Source organism: Clarias gariepinus, chromosome 1 (assembly GCF_024256425.1).
Source record: "Clarias gariepinus isolate MV-2021 ecotype Netherlands chromosome 1, CGAR_prim_01v2, whole genome shotgun sequence".
NCBI lineage: Eukaryota > Metazoa > Chordata > Actinopteri > Siluriformes > Clariidae > Clarias > Clarias gariepinus.
The window spans coordinates 21,529,544-21,547,044 of record NC_071100.1 but is presented as its reverse complement, the minus strand read 5'-3'; the positions used below and the strand labels follow the sequence as shown (position 1 = coordinate 21,547,044).

Genomic DNA, 17,501 nt, shown 5'->3' with positions numbered 1-17,501 from the left:
GGAAATTCTGCCCCAAGCCGCAGAAAATACCGCGAGATTTAAGTTTTTTTTTCTTTTGAGGCGCGGCCAATCAGAGAGAGGCGCGGTCAATCAGAGTAATGATGGCGAACTTAACGAGCGAAGAGCGGTTTCCACCAAATTCGGTGAGATCCTTATTAATATACCCGTTTTAGACTGTTGTGTTAAATTGCATTTTTAAAACTGTTTTTCTTTGTGTGAACCACTTTGAGATGCAACTTTGCTTGAAAGGTGATCCAGCTGATCATACCCTTTGATGTTGATTATTGTATTTGATACTCCCTTAAGCATGCATGGCGTATTATACAATGGAAATTTGTTCATTGACTTTATCTGTGAAACTGGTGATTTTGAGGAGGAGATTAAATCATTACTGTTAATTGTAATCATCGTCTGACTGTTGATTTTAATTCTTATATTGGACTAAGCAAAGAAATATTTTGTCACATCAGCCCCACCAGGAAAAATTTTCACCAGCCACCACTGGATCTTACATACTTTCATTCACAACAAGAGGTAATTTATGTAGCTAATCCATGTCCCTACATGTTTTGGACAATAGACATGCCAAACTCTGTACACAGAATAACCCAGTCAAGATACAGTGCGTCTAAAAAGGTTAAATTATCAGGATAAAGTACATTTTCTTTTGGAATTTAAAAGTGAAACTCCGTAAAGCTAGACATTGCACTCTTGATTTACCAGTGATGCTGATTTCTTCTGCCCTTCAAATCTGTCTGATACATCCTGGAGACGGAATTCTGCTTAGAATGTCCTTGACACAGAGACTCTGTGGTGCATTTTGGGGCCCACATCTGCTTGGAGTTCTCAAGACACCACTAACTGCCGTTGAGGCTCGAGGATGTATCAGACATGTCCAGAGTGCCATGGGTAACTTAACAGAAAGAGAAAGAGAGAAAAAGAAAACAGTTAGGTACTGTATACTCACAGTCGTGTAATAGACAATTTTATATCAATATACATTTTGTGCAGAGTTCAAGCTGGTACTCCAGCAGGACTAGCTACAACAGCTTAATACCAGAAGTAACCAGGCTCTCTGTAAAGTAAGTCATCGAGTCATTTCACCATCAACAATCTGAGTGAAGGGATGTATATCACTTTCCTTTAGTATTTTTCTAATGCCTTACATACTCCTCTGAGAAGCAAGTAATACAAATAGAAAAAGAAGCCTCCCTTGTTGGTAGCTGTCACTTGATGGGTGAATGCCCTATAAATCGATAAAATAAAATTTGAAAAATCAGGGAGAGAAAAAAAAGAGTTTTAGCAAACTTACAAAGCTTACTTCAACTCTACATCCATAAACTAGCTAGCTAGCATTGGGTAGCTAGTTCATGTTCTTATTGAGGAGTTGCCTATGATTGAGTTGGCTAACGAGCTATTTTCATATAGTAAAAGATTTTGGCATTTAGGTTAACCATGCATCTTATAAGCTGTGGCAATGTAAAGAATTAAATATTAAAATTAACAAAACTTAAAATATATCATTAAATGTGTGATCTTTATCTTACATATATCATGATTTTATAACCAGAATTTAGGTTCACATTTATTTATAAGTGCTCAGTATAAAAAAAATCCACCATGCACCATTTTAGAACAACTGCTATTTTATAATCTTCCATATAATAAGAATGGAAACCATGTTGTTTTATTTACGTGATATTTACAATTAAATCTGTTAATGCAAAAATACTGCATTTTGGCATCAATCAAGATTTCTTTTAGATATATATATTCATGCCTTCTATGCAGGTAGCATGGTGGCATAGTGGTAAGCACTATGGCCTTGCACCTCCAGGGTTCAATTCCTGCCGTGGATCCGTGTAAGTCAAGCTTAAGTCATTCTTCCTGTACCTGGTGGGTTTTCTCCAGGTGTTCCAGTTTCCTTCAATAGTCTATTGCCATGCCCATAGTGTGTGAATGTGTGTGCTTTTGTACCCTGTGGTGGACTGGCATCCCATCCAGGGTGTGTGCCATCTTGTACCTCATTTTACCCTGTACAGGATATGAAGTATAAAGAATAATTGACTGAATGTTTTCCATGCTTTCTCACCCACACATACCTGTAGCTTGGCCAAAATAAAAATTTATGATTTAAATTTAAATACGTAAAAATTTAAGTTGATAATTACTGCAGTGATTAATATGTTTCAGGAGGTAACAATTATTTTAACCTCAACTGATGCAGTGAGCACCTTCTCCTTTCTTAAACAACCATATCAGAAGACGTATTCCATCATCATGAAAAAGAAGATGCTACTGTGTATTGACCTACAATAATCAAAGATATCAACTAAAGTGATTGCTATAAATACTGGAATTGGCATAAAAGTTGTCCAATACATTTGAAAAGATAGTAGTGACCTGTCAACATTTCAGGAGATATTGTCTCTACCACTTTATCCTATATACATGGTCAAAGGCATAGAGCATGAGGCTGGGTACACCCTGGATTTGGTGCCAATCCAACGCAGGGCACACACATACATTCACAAACCAGGACCCTGGAGCTGCAAGGCAGCAATGCTAACCTCTAAACCACCATACTGTCCACAGAAAATATGTGGCTGATAAAAAATCATAAAGGGTTCGTTCGTGAAAAAAAATTCAACACCAGGAATCACAGCATTGTTTAATAGTTAAAGTAAGAAGATTTCCACACACAATGCTACAATGCTTACCTTTTTCCAGAGTAATGGGCACATCAGGAAAAGAAAGGAAGTGCATGACACATCTATTATGCATACTGTACATGTATGCTGTACAATCCTCTGGCAGCAGTGTTTTGTTTGGGTTGCTTCAGTAGGTCAGGTCTAGATGTAATGGTCTGTAATGTACCTGATCCTCTGGCAGCGGTGTTTTGTTTGGGTTGCTTCAAGTGGTCTATTGGTAGACTTTGTAATGTATCGTTATCTTTCGATTTAAGTAGGCTGACATTGTGAATGTATTATCTCATCACTGGATTTCTCTTCCCTGATGGGATCAGCATATTTTAGGACAACAAAGACATGGATTGACTACCACTCAATGGCATGGTACGGTCTGAAGAAGAATTTATGGACTAGTTTAATTGTTGCAGAATCAATACAAGATTTTGGCCAAAAAGTTCATACAATGATACTCCACAAACAAAAGTTAATGCTATGCCATCATATAGGTCTGTTAACAAAATCATCATGGTAAAGGAATGCCTAAATCAAAGCTAAAGACAATTCACCAAATATTATAATGGACCATTTATTATTATTATTATTATTATTATTATTATTATTATTCAATTAAATTTTATTTGTATAGTGCTTTTAACAATTGTCATTGTCGCAAAGCAGCTTTACACAATCAAAGTAATTATTTAAGTTTGGAATGTGTGTGTGTAGGAATAAAAAAAAAATTAATAAAATTTTTTTATTATTGGGCATAAAATGTATTTTTTTCTGTTCAATCTATTCGATGTTTACATTTCAGTATATGTTATCATTCTACAAGTGATGGTAAATAGGTGCTATATTCTATACTTTTCATACAATATCTAACAATCTCTCTCTCTCTCTCTCACACACACACACACACACACACACCATTAAACCTGAAAGTCACATGAAGATTTCTGAGCCTGATTCCTGCTGCACTCATGATAACTGGGTAACTGCATAGATGAGCAGGTGTACAGTTGTTCCGCTTAAAGTGGGTGGTGTGTGTGTGTGTGTGTGTGTGTGTGTGTGTGCGATAACGGTCTTGGCGCCATCTGGAGGCCCTGCAAATAATAGTCCATCGATTATGGACGGGGCTTGTAAACTCCTGCACGATCCCCGGGTCAGCTCGCAACAAATACATTAACAGACACATCATACAAATTGTTTGCGTAATAACTGAATGCACGTAAATAACAGAATTGCTTTACGTCTATAATGGCTTAATATAGCTATAACCATAAAGCATGGAAGGAAAATGAACGTGCTGAGTTCAGATGGATGAAAAAGGGTTCATTTATTTTAAACGCCGCAGTGTATGACAGGTTTAATTATTCATTTACAAATCTTAAACAAACAAAAAAAAAATCCGGTATTTTCCACTCGTGTTCAAGTTTAAAATATTTTAGAAAATAGGGAAATCGTCGTGTTTATCAAACGAATAAGCAAACAAGTGTTTCTTCATGTGTTGTGGTGGATTCTGATTATTTATGTTTATAATTTGTTTGTTTTCTGTAGAGCAAGATTAATTTAGTGTTATTTAAAGGAGCCAACCGTGCATCCCTATGAGAAACTGTATTTAAACACTTTGCATTTTATTCTGATAAACGCTCAACGCTCTTTTCGAGCATCAGTAATGACTGACAGTGACGTACCCGGATGTCCTTTTATGGTCAGTGTATGACGCGGAGCTGCCGCAGTGCCTGGGATGTAGTTTCACTTTGTATCAAACGAATGCTCGGTGAACTAAAATCTGGAACTTCGAGGCTTTTTAGCATCATCTTACTAATCAAATATACACATTATTATTATTATTATTATTATTATTATTATTAGTAGTAGTAGTAGTAGTAGTAGTATATTTTTTAAACAAATATATGTGTTAAATTGGGGACCTGGTTTAATACTGATGATAAATTTTCTTCTAGGGATGTTTTTGTATGTGACTCTCCTGATTTTCAGATTTATGGAATCTCAATCAGGTATGGAAATGTGTGTGTGTGTGTGTGTGTGTGTGTGTGTGTGTGTGTGTGTTTCTTTCTTCTTTTTTTGTCCAGAAGGTTCTATAGGTTTAGTAGAGTTAGAAAAGGTGTTTTGATCTCTGGTTCTCTTGTAAGTGGTGGTGTGTAAAGATCCCCTTTCAAAGAGATGCTGAGTCATGCTCATAAGTGTTGTTATGGTGAGCGGAGACCAGAAACGCCTTACTATTAGGCTATAGCGAGCTGAGATGTGAACACTTTGGCGAATGTGACCCATTACTTTTTATCAGTTTATCATAGATTATTACATTAGTCTTTTTTTGTTGTTGTTGTCTTTTACTATCTTTGTGGTGACGTCAAATGCTTGTCTTTTACACCCCTGCCATCACATGCAGTCTCGCAGGGGTTTTTTAACAACCATGTTCTAACATTTTTTTAATCTATCGTTGCCTACTGTACTGTATGTGCATTATTTGTTTTTTGTCCTATCTACCATCAACAAATATTCATTCAACCCTGCTTTATTTTAAACTAATAAATATTAATTTCCACATTTCTGACACCAAATTATAAGAAAACTAAATTGTAATACTTACATTATTATACCCACTGACATACAGTATGTATGTTTCTGATCAGAAAAGTTATTGCTAAAAAAAAATCAGGTTTCAGAACAGACAGTGCCTCATAGTTTACTGCTTATGAGGATGGATACCTGCAGTTCAGAGTGGCCATGCTACTCCTGTCCACCATCATAAGCACATCCAATGTGCATATGGCCATGAGGAGTAGAGTAAAGAATAATGGAAAAAGGTGCCAAGTCCGAAGAATAATATTTTCTTCTATATCATCTGGACAGCATGGTACATGTGCATCACTGACCTGGGAATAATATAGTACCAGAATGCACTGTGTAAAGAAAGCAAGCTGGCATGGAGTGGTGCCATGCTCTGGACATTATTTTGCTAGGAAACCTTGGGTCATGAAATACTGTATATGTTACCTACCTAAATATTGTTGCATGGCAAATGTATTCCCTAGCCATGGCCATATTCAAGAGGATAATGTGCCCTGTCACACTACAAAAATTGCTTGAAAAATAGACATGACAAAGAGTTCAATGTATTGACTGCTTCCCCTGGATTTCAATCCAATGGAGCATCTGAAGGATATGCTGGAAAAACATTTTGCTCCTTGGAGGCCCAACTACACCACTTATAGGACTTAACTTATTTGCTGCTAAGGTATTGGTGGTAGATACCACATCATATCTTTAGAGGTCTTCTAGAGTCCATGCCTGGATTGGATCACAGCTGGTTTTGTGGCACAAGCTGTCTAGGTCGATACATGAGTCTACAGTAGTGTAGAGAAAGGACAAAAAGTTATATTATAAAATAAAAATAAACTGAAGTTATTGAAAAAAATAAATTGAATTGAATTGTTTTATAATAATAAGTATTATTTGTGCACTTAATCTTTTGTATATACAGTATTCAATGTGGCATTTTCTTAGACAGTGATTAGTTATTGTGTTTATTTGTGTTATTTGTACATTATGCAAAAACATGCTGTGGACTGAGTACTGAGCAGCTCATTCCCTTTATCTAAGCAGGCTGCAAAGTGGTGGGGTTGCAGCAAAGAAGATTGATAGAATGGGGAACGTTTAGTTTCACATTTAAGTAATTGGTTTTGAAAATAAAAGCAGAGCAAACTCTAATGATTTTTGCTCTGATTTAAATCTGATTCTAATTTTGGGACAAAGGGGCTTTTTTTTATTACTGTCTTTTTTTACCAGAGATGGCAAGTAATAAAGTCCAAATGCATTGTTACTCTACTTAAGTATTTTTTGCAGTATATTCACTACATTATTCAATGACAAATCTGTACTTTCACTAACTAAATTTTGAATATTAAATTGTTACTTTTCAGCTTATGATTACACCAAAGTGAATTGTTTTCACATCATACTGTCACCTAAGTTTCATGTGGGGAGAGTGGAAATGCTAGTGATGGGTCATTCATGAACTTTTTGAATGCATCTTTGATGTGATTCGTTCGTTCTTTTGTCACATGACTCCCATAGACATTATGCAGTGCAGTACACAGGAAACAGAATTGAACAGTTCTCCTCAATAAGTCTTCCAGTCCCGAGTGGTTCGTTTTTTTGTCACGTGACCCCCTCAGACTCTAGTGCAATAGATTCAAAAGAACAAATGACTCAGACTAGAAAATATGAGAGGTAAGAAGCTCATTCTGTTTATCATAATATGTCCTTAGCTGCATTGTAATATTTTCACTACTGGAACTATAGTCACGCATATGACGTGTTTTGTGTCTGTTTATTGAAAATGTAACATTTTATTTTATTTTTAATCAAAAGAAGGAAATGAACTAAATGACTAAATGACAAAAAGATTCATTCATTTTGATGAACGAGATTTAAAGAACTGAGTCACCAAAACAAAAAAGGGAGAAAGCACATTTCTCTTGGTTAATTTCTTTTTTCCAAGACATATTGGCAACCACTACAGCACTGGCTTCTAGAAGCTAACACCTTCAATTTTTAGCAACATTAGTCCACTATTTATTTTGAACTGTTGAAAAGCCACAACTTACTTAAAATAAATGTTCTTTCCACATAATTCACATGCTTTCCTTCTTACCCTGATGCACCCATCGCTCTGGAATAGGGTCAATCTGGAGACCACATGATCTTTTCCTGTTGTTCTAAGGTCCAATCGTTATGCTTCCTAGCAAAGTTGACAAAATCCTAGACTTTTTCTAATTAGTGTCACTAACAAGTGGTTTTCTTATAGCTTTTTAGTTCTTATCACATTGTGTGCATATGGAAATGGTCTTACTTTAACTAGTGATAAGTGATAAGAACTAAAAAGCTATAAGAAAACCACTTAAGTGACTAGTATTTTTTTTCTTATGCCGCATAACCAAGTGTTAAAAAAATCTTAATAGTGGTTCAGCTCTATCTGTTCAGGTTTTGGTAATGTATTAAAGTGTTAACCCAGTTCTAGTAATTTTAAATCTCCCAAGTTGTTTCTTTGCTTGATGCAGCCCAATATTTTGATCCTTCTGAAATGGCTTACTTTAGGTAGTGAGCAAAAATAGGTCAAATTACACAGGAATGGAAATATATATTAATATTCAGCATTTACATACTGTATATATATATATATATATATATATATATATATATATATATATATATTTTTTTTTTTTTTTTTTTTTTCAGAGAATTTAAAGGTCACTGGTCCAGATGCTCCTCTTGTTGCTGTAGCTGGTGAAGATCTGGTTCTACCCTGTTTTATCAAACCCAACACCAGTGCTGTGGACATGACAGTGGAGTGGTTTAGACCATATGTAAAAGACTCATTGGTGCATCTCTATAAGGATCATGAAGACAGGAATGAAAATCAGGCTCAGGCTTATAGGGGAAGAACTTCATTTTTCAAGGAGGAGCTACAGAAAGGGAATATTTCTCTTAGACTCTCAGCTGTTCAAGTCTCTGATGAAGGCCTATTTAAATGTCTTGTTGAAGACTACTCCTGGTATGATGATATCACTTTGCACATCATTGTTGAGGGTAAGATCTGCTGGGCATCAAATAATTACACAGTGAATATTGATATTTTTTTATTAATGGTTATACATAAATCACTTTATTGATGTGTTGAAAATATTTAAAGGATTTAATTATTTTAGTTTATTTAACTTGAGGGTTAATTTTAAAAAGTGATTTTTAGTACAAGAGTTTATTAAGTTAATTACTAAATTAATTGTTTCTATTTTTTTCGTCAACCTGAATACAATTCAAGAAGGGCTGTTAATCAGCCAGACAAATCAAATCAGGTGTGACAGACTATCTAAAATAATAAGTAAAATTAATAAGTAGTTTTAGTGTGGTATAATAAGCAGTTTTAATTTCAATGATTTTTATAACATATTCCAGTTAGTAGATATGATTCATGAATTGTACAGTATGAAGTAGTCAGTCTGTGCTTTAATTCCTTGGTAATGCAGTGACTTGACAGAAGTGGATCTATTTACTTGGATCAATGTATCAGTAGTAATAATAATCAGCATTATCCTTTATATGTCTATGATTGTGCAAAGAAGATTAAAGCTTGATATTTATATAAATGTCCTGTACTATCTGAAAACTTATTATTTATTTGTTTGTTTGTTTGTTTGTTTATTAATTGATAATGACTATAAATAATTGACTATAGCTAGGGGAAGTCACCCGGTGATCACGATGGAGAGTTATGATAACACAGGAGGGATTAATCTAGTGTGTGAGTCCAGAGGCTGGAATCCTCAACCTGAGGTTCTGTGGCTGGACAGAGAAGGAGCTCCTCTGCCTGCAGAAGATACACAAATTAAAAGACACATTGAGGGCTTCACTGTGAAACGTCGCACCACTGTTTATGATTATAGCGATTCCAACAGATTTTACTGCAGACTTCTACAAAAACACCACCTGATGGAGGCAGAGATCATCATTGACAGTAAGTGTTCATGATTGAAAAACAAACAAAAAAACAATAATAAAAAAAGACTTTTACATTCACATGTTGATTGCAACATTCTGGTGCAATCATTATGGATAATTTGCTCATTAAATACATATTGCTACTTTTGCATCCTAATGTGTGCACTATTTTTACTTGAGGTATTGGTAATATGCTCTAGTGTTCTGTATAAGAGAATACTGTAAAGTTATTCATTAATTTATGCACAGTTGGTTTTAATATCTGAAAACCTGTATACCTGTAAATTTGTAAATGTGTGTGTGTTTTTTTTTTTTTTTTAGGTAAAGCCTTCGATACATGGAAGTGGGCTGTTGGCATTACAGTTGCAGGAGGTTTTATGGCTGCTGGTTTGATAGTAGCTGCAGTTTTTTGTGACGATAAAGGTACAGTAATATTTAAATTATCTTCTTTTATAACATAATATTTCAAAATTTAAATATATTACAGTAAATACCATGTCTTCCTAACTCTGGTCCTGCACACACACACAAATCTTTTCCGCAAAGAGAAAACCTTCTGAATTTGAGGTTAAAGAGATCACCATGGCGATTGGGAAGTTAATTTCCTGTCGTGGAAAATGTACAATTCTAAACCACATCTATGTGACTTTGATATCGCAGCTAAAAAACTGTGTGAAGAAACAAAAACTTCTACTGAGAAGTTTAATTTTGCTCAATTCTAATTCACACTTTTGTTATATACTGTATATATGGTTTAAATGACTTATGTGCAATTATTATTTCTCCCTATTGTACATTTATTAAATTTGATGTTTTAATTATACATTTTATTCCCAACAAATGCAAATCTAATGCACATCAGGCAATTCTTTTCACTTTATTCAATTACAGTAAGTCACCAGTATTGTGACATGACATTGTCTGTGTCTTTCAAACCAGCACTGTAATGAGTCTAATGTATTAATATTCCATTTTTAATATTGTCTCTTTTTCAGAGAAGAAGAGACAGAAAATAGAAAATGGTAATTACACAGAAATTTGTATTTTGTATTTCGTTTTTTTTTTTTAAATCAGATAATGAGAGGGCAAAACAGCAGAAAGTCATTGCTCATAGAAGGGATATATGTGATGTAAACCAGTTTGAGTTCACAGAGAATTTTAACAAGACCTTTGACATAGTGTGTTATATTAAATGCGATGGTGGATATTGTATTAATTAGCAAATTAACCCTTGACTTAAAGATACAGTTTTAAATAGTAAAGGGTCACAACAAGGTGCAGATTAGGAAAGTATACAGTGGTGTGAAAAACTATTTGCCCCCTTCCTGATTTCTTATTCTTTTGCATGTTTGTCACACTTAAATGTTTCTGATCATCAAACACATTTAACTATTAGTCAAAGATAACACAAGTAAACACAAAATGCAGTTTTTAAATGATGGTTTTTATTATTTAGGGAGAAAAAAAATCCAAACTTACATGACCCTGTGTGAAAAAGTAATTGCCCCCTGAACCTAATAACTGGTTGGGCCACCCTTAGCAGCAATAACTGCAATCAAGCGTTTGCGCTAACTTGCAACGAGTCTTTTACAGCGCTCTGGAGGAATTTTGGCCCACTCATCTTTGCAGAATTGTTGTAATTCAGCTTTATTTGGGGGTTTTCTTGCATGAACCGCATTTTTAAGGTCATGCCACAACATCTCAATAGGATTCAGGTCAGGACTTTGACTAGGCCACTCCAAAGTCTTCATTTTGTTTTTCTTCAACCATTCAGAGGTGGATTTGCTGGTGTGTTTTGGGTCATTGTCCTGCTGCAGCACCCAAGATCGCTTCAGCTTGAGTTGCCGAACAGATGGCCGGACATTCTCCTTCAGGATTTTTTGGTAGACAGTAGAATTCATGGTTCCACCTATCACAGCAAGCCTTCCAGGTCCTGAAGCAGCAAAACAACCCCAGACCATCACACTACCACCACCATATTTTACTGTTGGTATGATGTTCTTTTTCTGAAATGCTGTGTTACTTTTACGCCAGATGTAACGGGACAAGCACCTTCCAAAAAGTTCAACTTTTGTCTCGTCGGTCCACAAGGTATTTTCCCAAAAGTCTTGGCAATCATTGAGATTTTTTTTAGCAAAATTGAGACGAGCCTTAATGTTCTTTTTGCTTAAAAGTGGTTTGCCTTGGAAATCTGCCATGCAGGCCGTTTTTGCCCAGTCTCTTTCTTATGTTGGAGTCGTGAACACTGACCTTAATTGAGGCAAGTGAGGCCTGCAGTTCTTTAGATGTTGTCCTGGGGTCTTTTGTGGCCTCTCGGATGAGTTGTCTCTGCGTTCTGCGTAATTTTGGTCGGCCGGCCAATCCTGGGAAGGTTCACCACTGTTCCATGTTTTTGCCATTTGTGGATAATGGCTCTCACTGTGGTTCGCTGGAGCCCCAAAGCTTTAGAAATGGCTTTATAACCTTTACCAGCCTGATAGATCTCAATTACTTTTGTTCTCATTTTTTTCTGAATTTCTTTGGATCTTGGCATAATGTCTAGCTTTTGAGGTGCTTTTGGTCTACTTCTTTGTGTCAGGTAGCTCCTATTTAAGTGATTTTTTGATTGAAACAGGTGTGGCAGTAATCAGGCCTGAGGGTGACTACAGAAATTAAACTTTTAACTGTGATAAACCACAGTTAAGTTATTTTTTAACAAGGGGGGGCAATTACTTTTTCACACAGGGCCATGTAGATTTGGAGTTTTTTTTTCTCCCTTAATAACATAATCTTCATTTAAAAACTGCATTTTGTGTTCAATTATGTTATCTTTGACTAATAGTTAACGGATTTTGATGAGCAGAAACATTTAAGTGTGACAAACATGCAAAAGAATAAGAAATCAGGAAGGGGGCAAATAGTTTTTCACACCACTGTAGATGTTTCAGCTCTTTTCCATGTTTATTTAAATTCATGTCATCAAATTATGGGAACCTCACATGTACTGTACCTAAATACACTTATCAGGTTGTAAGCAGGAGAGAGGGCTCTGTAAAGATAAGAGATACACAACAGTTGAAATGCATTTACATTTTTTTTTTCTGTGGTTCATAACTGACATCTAACATCACTTTCACATGTTACAATTTGTTTAATCATTTATTGAATATATAATATCAGATTATAATATAATATAATATATAATACAATATCAGTTGTGTTTATCACAACTGTGATCTCAATTGTGTTTACTTTATGACATTGTTACACTTATACTATTTAATACTTCATACTTAAAAAAAATAACAATAAAAAAAAACAACTTTATTTTATCCACAGAACTTCAACAGGAGAAACAAAATACAGGTGAGAATCAGTTTGTTGTGCTCATAAAATCATACTGATTAATTATTTGAAGTAAATAGAGCACACAATATCATCCTGATCAAATGTAATCATAAAGGTCATAAAGTTTGTTAGACTGCAAAACCTGCTGTGGTTTTACTTACTTTTAAAATAGTTAAAACAAGGTTCAAAAAATAAGAGAAAATACATATTAAATACTGATATGAATTATTACACTCACATATGATATTAGTGCTAATTTATATTCAACCAATATTACACTCAGAAATGTGATGTTATGCTGAATTTTAGCATGAATGCGCTTTGGCCGCAGATACAGTAAGGTACGTAATAGGTGAAGGTGTATGTAATCATAGTCTTGCTCAGTACAGTAGCTCGATTGTAAGTGTGATTTTGTGTATGATGTGTAAGTGGTATAAAAGTATAAAATTTGGTCATGTATTTTACTTAATTATGCTTCCTAAAAAGCAGCAGTTGCATTGAGCCCTGCATGCTGCCTTGGCAAAAAAAAAATATTTACTGACAGACCGTAGTGTAGTAATTGTTTCGGTGTAACAAACAATTTAACTATTAAACTAATCTATTATACTCTATACTAGAAATATAGTAAAAATATAAATATAGTAGAAATATGAAATCCAAATGAAGTAAGTGTTATATATTATCTGGCACACAAAGCTGCCACTGAATACAAAATAATAAGAGTGCCTTAAACAGTTTTTAACAAACATCTAATTCAAGTCTTTGTGCTTTTGTTTTTCTTTTCAGCAATTCTGAGGCAGAGTGTTAATAACACTTATAAAGAGAGTAATAACGTGATTTATTTTTTAATTGTGACTTTTTTGAATTGTGATTATTAAAGATTACATAATAAAATATTGTTTACTTTCATATTTTACAGAGTTTATAAAAAAGAAGAAGAAGTTTGCAGGTGATAATGGTTTTACAGATTTATCCTAATTACTGAGTCTCTACTATATTTTGTTTATTCTGTGTGTAAATGTGTGTGTGTAGAGTTGAGACCTTTTTGTTATAATAAAATAAAGTATCAAGTACATGGAAAGTCAATTGTTCCGCTAGCATGGTCGGCCATTGTAGGTCAATTAAACTTTGGACTAGTTTTTCCAACCAGGTCAGACTGCAGGAACATTTCCTCTTGTGGCAAACCCAGATCATGTCTGTGATAATTTACAATTACTAACTAAGGTTTGTGAATTGCTTTCAATACTTCTTGGATTTCATTCAGGTGTGATATTTGCTTGTCATTCTTGACCATGCAGAAAGCTTGTGAGGTCCATACAGAAGTACACATGTTGGACATATTGTATGCATACACAGAATCTATGCAGATGGTACAGTTTTTCCTGTAATTGTTGTTATTCTGTGATCATTGCCAATGATTTTCTTTTGTTGTCAGCTTACTATCCCAAAATTCATGCAATTGGCCATATTTCTATTGACAGTCTCCTAAGCCAAAATTCATGCAAGTTCATGCTTGTTTATACTGTACCAGTACCTAACACAAAAGCTCAGATTTTGGACTTGTTTAAACCCGCATCTTGGTTCTGTTCCTTTTGAATACATAAAAATAAAGTATTTATTAGAAGCAGTAGGGATATGCTCTTGATTTGCTGCTATGGCTCCATGGCTAAAAGGTGTCCTGTTTTAATTTTGTTTAAAAACCTGTGATCTTCTACATGTTTTTCCAGCTTATACTTTTTAGTCTTAATGGCTATATCTTTTAGTGGTATTGCTGGCCCATATAATAACTTACAATACATTCTGTTGCATATACTAAGATAAATACATTCATAATATGTATTAAACAAGGTTAAATACCATACATTTGTATTTATTTAAATTACCATCCTCAAAGTTATCTTTTGTTTTAGCGTTTAGCGTGTTTATATTTAAAAAATCAGATTAAAATGTTATTACATTTTTATTGTACTGTATATTTCATTGTATTTTCCACTGAATGATGATTTAATCTTTTGTTTATTTCCATATTCATACCTCATTCTGTGTCTTTCTCTCAGTGGATGTGACTCTGGACCCTAATACAGCTCATCCCATTATCAACCTGTCCAATGATGGAAAACAAGTGACATGCAAATGCCAGTGGAAGAGTCTCCCTGATACACCACAGAGGTTTAGTGTATATCCTTTTGTTTTGGGAAAGCAGAGTGTCTCCTCAGGGAGATTTTATTATGAGGTGCAGGTCAGTGGAAAAACTTGGTGGATATTAGGTGTCGCGGGAGAGAGCATTAACAGGAAGGAAGTGATTACACTGAGTCCTCAGGATGGGCTCTGGTCTGTGGGACTGGTTAACCAGTATAGGGCTCATGCTGATCCCCATATCCCCCTCACACTGAGAGACAAGGTGGAGAAGGTGGGAGTGTTTCTCGATTATGACGTGGGTTTAGTCTCCTTTTATGATGTGGAGTCCATCACTCTTATCTATTCGTTCACTAATCAATCTTTCACTGAGAAACTCTATCCAATTTTCAGTCCTTGGTACAATATACAAGGTACAAATTCAGCACCAATGATCATCACTCCTGTATTGAAGACTTAATGAATGTTCACCACATACATGTAATTATCTATTAAGTGGTTAGAATGAAAACAGATATCAAAGTATTTCTGCTTAATTCTAGAAATTATGTTTTTTTTAAATAAACAAATAGTTTTAATCCTACAGTCCATTATTACATTGATTAATGCAAAAACCAGGATTAACCAACCATAAATATACATTTTATTTTAATTTCAATGGCCAGATAGCTATACAATGAAATTTAAAACTATTCCCTTTGCTTTCATGAATATTATTTCAAAAATATCATTATGCTCAATTAGACATTAAAAAAGGAACCTGTTCATTCAGACTGAATGCACATTGTGGCTGAACTTAGTCCAGACTATACACTGAAGAATAAATAATAAAATTATAAAAATTACAAATACAATAAAGTATGTGAAAAAAAATGATATATAAATGTATGTGTACCTTTACATTACACTTGCATTGTTCTGATTTATGGTCTTGTTAATGCTGACATTCCTGTTATGTGAATAAAACTTCTTGTCTCTTCAACAGTTGATTTATTCTTATTAGTCTATTAATATGTGGTTAAAAATATCTAAATATAACAATAGTTTCTTGGTTTATAACAATTTCTGTTCTACACACCCAGCCCAGGGACAAGGCTCAGACCCACAAAGCTGGAGGTGTAATGCAACCATGCTCACCACTATGCCATCAGGCCCGCTAAAAATTTACGCAATAAAATATGCAGTCGATTTGATCAGATTAGACTCGCATTTTACTAAGCATGCTGGTGAAAATGACAGAGTTCTCCTGGTAACTTTGTCACACTAGCTCCTTTCTATTCTTCTGCAAAACTCAGGAAGAAACTTTGTCTCTTTAACCAGGACAATAAGGACATTGCTCTACATTAACACATGAGTGTGCCCTTTATTCTCTGCCTCTACCAGTAATTATAATCGTTTCTGCTATTTCCTGTGAATCTGGTTTGATTTTAGTTACTATATTGTTCCTCTAACCAATGTAAAGACCTAATTTATGCATAAAACAATGTGTAAAAAATATGGAATCATTGCATCTCCTATTGAGATAAGCATAAATTTGTCACACAATACTGTATGCCCTGCATTCACTGTCTGCTCCAGGCAAACATAATTTTGATAACAAATGATAAGCTAAAGGATCAATCAACAGCCCAGTGGTTCAGCCCAATTACTGTAAATATAAGTGGACAACATAGTACCACTCACGTTGGTTTTAAAGCCTTCGTATTGAGTCAAAAGGAGAATTGGCATCATGCGAAAATTAAAACCAAGGGCATGCTCAGTAGAACAGTGCCAGTAGGACATTGGGTCCGCCTAAAACCTGTCTGTATTGGTGATTAATTGCTATTTAATTGTTTTTTAATTTAAATGTTCATTTAAATAATACATTGTAGTCATTGAGGATTATTGATTTAACCATGCGTGACTCTGCTAGCATTTGATAGCTAGTTTAAATTATCTATTATTTTAATCAAAGTAAGGCCCCTCATGGCTTGGCTCCAAATGGCCTCTGGGTAGGCTGTGGAAAGTGGATGCTCTGGATGCTGTGGTTTGCAAAGGGGGCCCTTCGTCAATCAGATGCTTTTGTTCAGCAAATCCCATGGATGCTCCATCGGATTGGGATCTGCAAAGTTTTGAGGCTTGGCAGGTTGGCAGCTTTGGACTCTTTGCCTGCTTTTGCTTTACATGATTTCCCTCCACCTCTGAGATCTGTATTGTATTTTCCACTTGATCTCTGTTTGGAGTTTTAAACAGAGACACTGGCACTTCTTACCAATGAATGAAATTTAGTCTATGTTTGCTGGTTTTGCTTGATATGTGCCATCATTTCAATCATGCACATTGTTTCGTGTTGTTTAATATCAGGACAGTGAGTTAGCTTAGACACAAGAACTGCCAAGTCATTGTAGCAGAGAGAGTGTTTAAGAGTTTGAATTTGTCACCTTTCCAATTGACCAGAGGAAAATTACAATAGAGTAAAATAAACCTGACATTACATTATAAAAGAAAACTCTCATATAAAGTGTAGTGTCGAAGGGCTTAATGAGAAACATAGAGTGTTTTGGGGGGTGTAAGGGGATTTAAATATCTCTTTACTATGAAATTAAAAGGGACAAAAATGCATTCTGAAAATTATAATATTTAGTTCACTAGATTATTGACATTTATGGTTGTTTTTATTTATTCTACTGATTGTATGTTCTTTATATTTGTTTAATTTAGACTAAAACAGGACAGACTGAGTATCAAGCAGCTTGTCCCTTTTTTTCAGCAGACTGCAGTGGGGTGGGGCTGCAGCAATGCAGATGGATGATTCTTGAAAAAGGAGGGGTTAAGTTTCACTTT

General features: G+C 34.8%; 1 protein-coding gene across 3 annotated transcripts; it reads left to right on the top strand.

Moving 5' to 3' along the window:
* Positions 1-4,565: 4,565 nt before the first annotated feature.
* On the top strand, positions 4,566-15,545 carry LOC128527372 (butyrophilin subfamily 1 member A1-like). Of its 3 annotated transcripts, none has more exons than XM_053499697.1 (9): positions 4,566-4,711; positions 7,956-8,306; positions 8,953-9,231; positions 9,537-9,638; positions 10,211-10,237; positions 12,534-12,560; positions 13,329-13,367; positions 13,462-13,491; positions 14,600-15,545. In XM_053499697.1, exons 1-9 carry the CDS (start codon positions 4,639-4,641, stop codon positions 15,136-15,138), a joined length of 1,467 nt encoding a protein of 488 aa, XP_053355672.1. In that variant the 5' UTR covers positions 4,566-4,638; the 3' UTR covers positions 15,139-15,545. The 3 variants fall into 3 exon arrangements, with proteins under 3 accessions (XP_053355672.1, XP_053355678.1, XP_053355687.1); XM_053499712.1 differs by lacking the exon at positions 4,566-4,711 and adding an exon at positions 6,813-6,947; XM_053499703.1 differs by lacking the exon at positions 13,329-13,367.
* The last annotated feature ends 1,956 nt before the right edge of the window (positions 15,546-17,501 follow it).